Genomic DNA, 2,500 nt, shown 5'->3' with positions numbered 1-2,500 from the left:
GAGTGAATGTGTGTGTGTGTGTGTGTGTGTGAGAGAGAGAGAGAGAGAGAGTGAGTGTGAGAGTGAGTGAGTGTGTAAGTGACAGAGTGTGTGAGTGTGTGTGAGAGAGTTTGTGAGAGTGTGTGTGTGTGTGTGTTTGTGTGTGTGAGTGAGTGAGAGTAGGTTTGTGTGTTGAGTGGCATGTTTATGTAATATGTGTGTGTGTGCAGGTGTCAGCATGCTCGTGGGATCATAATGAGTGTTTCGCTCAGTTCTCTGGAGATCACACGTTGCTCACTGATGGATACTCATCTGTCCTGCACAAACTCGCTCAGGGACTCGACATACGGCTCAATACCGCGGTACTTCACTTCACACACACACACACACACACACACACACACACACACACACACACACACACCTGCTGTTCTTCACCAGTGTTACACTTTGATCCGCTCACACTCAGCTGGGTGTTTGCAGGTGCAGCATGTGGATTATTCTGGAGAGGGAGTGACGGTGACGTCTAGCTGTGGCTCTTGCTGGAGTGCACAGAAGGTTCGTCTCACACACACACACACACACACACACAGACACTGTTCTTACACTTCATCCGCTCCTGTGTGGTCTGACGGCTGCTGTGTGTCGCAGGTTCTGGTGACGGTGCCGCTGGCTCTTCTGCAGAAGAACGTCATCAGGTTCAGTCCTCCTCTGCCGGACAGGAAGCTCAAAGCCATCCACAGTCTGGGAGCCGGAGTCATTGAGAAGGTGAGCGAGTGTTCGTGTCACTGTTTGTTAATGTCTCTCGCCCGCTGAAGCGCTCACCGATCCTCGCTGTGTTTCAGGTGGCGCTCCAGTTCCCCACACGCTTCTGGGACAGTAAAATCCAGGGAGCGGATTATTTCGGTCACATCCCGCCGTGTCCGGAGAAGAGAGGCCTGTTCAGTGTGTTCTACGACATGCGTCCGCAGGTGCGCCGCTTGTTTCTGCACACGCGTGTGCTACAGAACAGAGCTTTGTTGTTTGCTTCTGGCGAGTGAAATAAGAGTAACCCTCAGAGAAATGCTGATCAATTCAGTATGAAATTATGTTTTACTAACCTTTCCTGCACAGCACGCTTCTACAGTGACGGTCATAAATTTACCCCAAAATGTAAAATTTTACACTTGAAGAATTCAAAAAAATTTCACCCCCAGCTCTTAAAGGGACAGTTCACCCAAAAATTCATATTTTGTCATCATTTGTTCACCCTCATGTTTGTTCCAAATCATTATGGGTTTCTTTATTCTGCTGAACACAAAAAGAGAGATTTTGAAGAATGATGGGAAAACAGCTGCCAGCAGAAATTGACTAGGAGACTAGCAACTGTTGGTTACCTACATTTTTCAGGAAACTCAAACAGGTTTGGAACAACATTAGGAGTAAATGATGACAGAATCTACACATTTGCATCTTGTTTTCTTCTCGAGCATTAGGGAATATTTGCCACGTTATGAAAACATTCATGGATCTTCCTGGAAATGACACGCATTATTAAAAACCATGCGTTAGGAAAGTTTAGAAGTGGCTAATTCGTGTAAATACGGACTATGTTAAGCAGCTTATCCAGAGAAGTCCTAAATGAAAACAACATGCAGCTGTTATGATTCTTCTTGTTTTGTTAAAGATTGTAATGTTTTGAAGATTCTTCGAGGTGTTGTGACCGCAGCTCTATGAGCTAACCGAAGGAGGTTCGAGTCAGTGAAGGCTTCTTCTCATGCGCTCAGCTGTGTCTAACAGTTATTTATCCAACTTATCTGATTAGGGGGTTACGGGAAGTCGTGGCCTAATGGTTAGAGAGTCGGACTCCCAATCGAAAGGTTGTGGGTTCGAGTCCCGGGCCGGCAGGAATTGTGGGTGGGGGGAGTGCATGTACAGTTCTCTCTCCACCTTCAATACCACGACTTAGGTGCCCTTGAGCAAGGCATCGAACCCCCAACTGCTCCCCGGGCGCCGCAGCATAAATGGCTGCCCAGTGCTCCGGGTGTGTGCTCACAGTGTGTGTGTGTGTGTTCACTGCTCTGTGTGTGTGCATTTCGGATGGGTTAAATGCAGAGCACAAATTCTGAGTATGGGTCACCATACTTGGCTGAATGTCACGTCATTTTCACTTAGTGGTCGTTCTGGAGAACATGTGATGTGTGTATTCTGTGGGTGGTAAGTGCTTGCTGTAGTGATATCTGTGGCAGTCATTGAGGTGTGTGTGTGTGTGTGTGTGCAGGGCGAGGAGTGTGTGCTGATGACGGTGGTCACTGGCGAGGCTCTGTCTCTGCTCAGAGGTCTTCAGGACTCTCAGGTGGTGGATCTGTGCATGAGTGTCCTCCGAGAGCTCTTCCAGGAGCAGGTGAGTTCTCAGGATCCTGAGTTTGTGAGGATGGTCCCAGACTCTGTGGTTCTGATGCTCTGTGGTTCTGCAGGAGGTTCCGGATCCGTTGCGGTTCCTGGTGACTCACTGGAGCACAGACCCGTGGGCTCAGATGAG

The 2,500-nt window shown here is 48.4% G+C and overlaps 1 protein-coding gene across 1 annotated transcript in view; it reads left to right on the top strand.

Moving 5' to 3' along the window:
- LOC132134792 (lysine-specific histone demethylase 2) overlaps nucleotides 1-2,500 on the top strand; it is a 23,521-nt gene that overhangs the window by 19,972 nt on the left and 1,049 nt on the right. Inside the window, exons 15-20 of the mRNA XM_059547155.1 lie at nucleotides 210-341; nucleotides 463-537; nucleotides 631-747; nucleotides 825-950; nucleotides 2,240-2,362; nucleotides 2,436-2,500. The exon at nucleotides 2,436-2,500 is cut by the window's right edge and continues 88 nt beyond it. Coding sequence (XP_059403138.1) covers nucleotides 210-341; nucleotides 463-537; nucleotides 631-747; nucleotides 825-950; nucleotides 2,240-2,362; nucleotides 2,436-2,500 — 638 coding nt within the window. The remainder of the gene's footprint in view (nucleotides 1-209; nucleotides 342-462; nucleotides 538-630; nucleotides 748-824; nucleotides 951-2,239; nucleotides 2,363-2,435) is intronic.

The sequence above is a fragment of the Carassius carassius genome, unplaced genomic scaffold, assembly GCF_963082965.1.
Source record: "Carassius carassius unplaced genomic scaffold, fCarCar2.1 SCAFFOLD_87, whole genome shotgun sequence".
Taxonomy (NCBI): Eukaryota; Metazoa; Chordata; class Actinopteri; order Cypriniformes; family Cyprinidae; genus Carassius; species Carassius carassius.
Note: the sequence above shows the minus strand (reverse complement) of the source record. Positions and strands in the feature narration are given on the sequence as shown.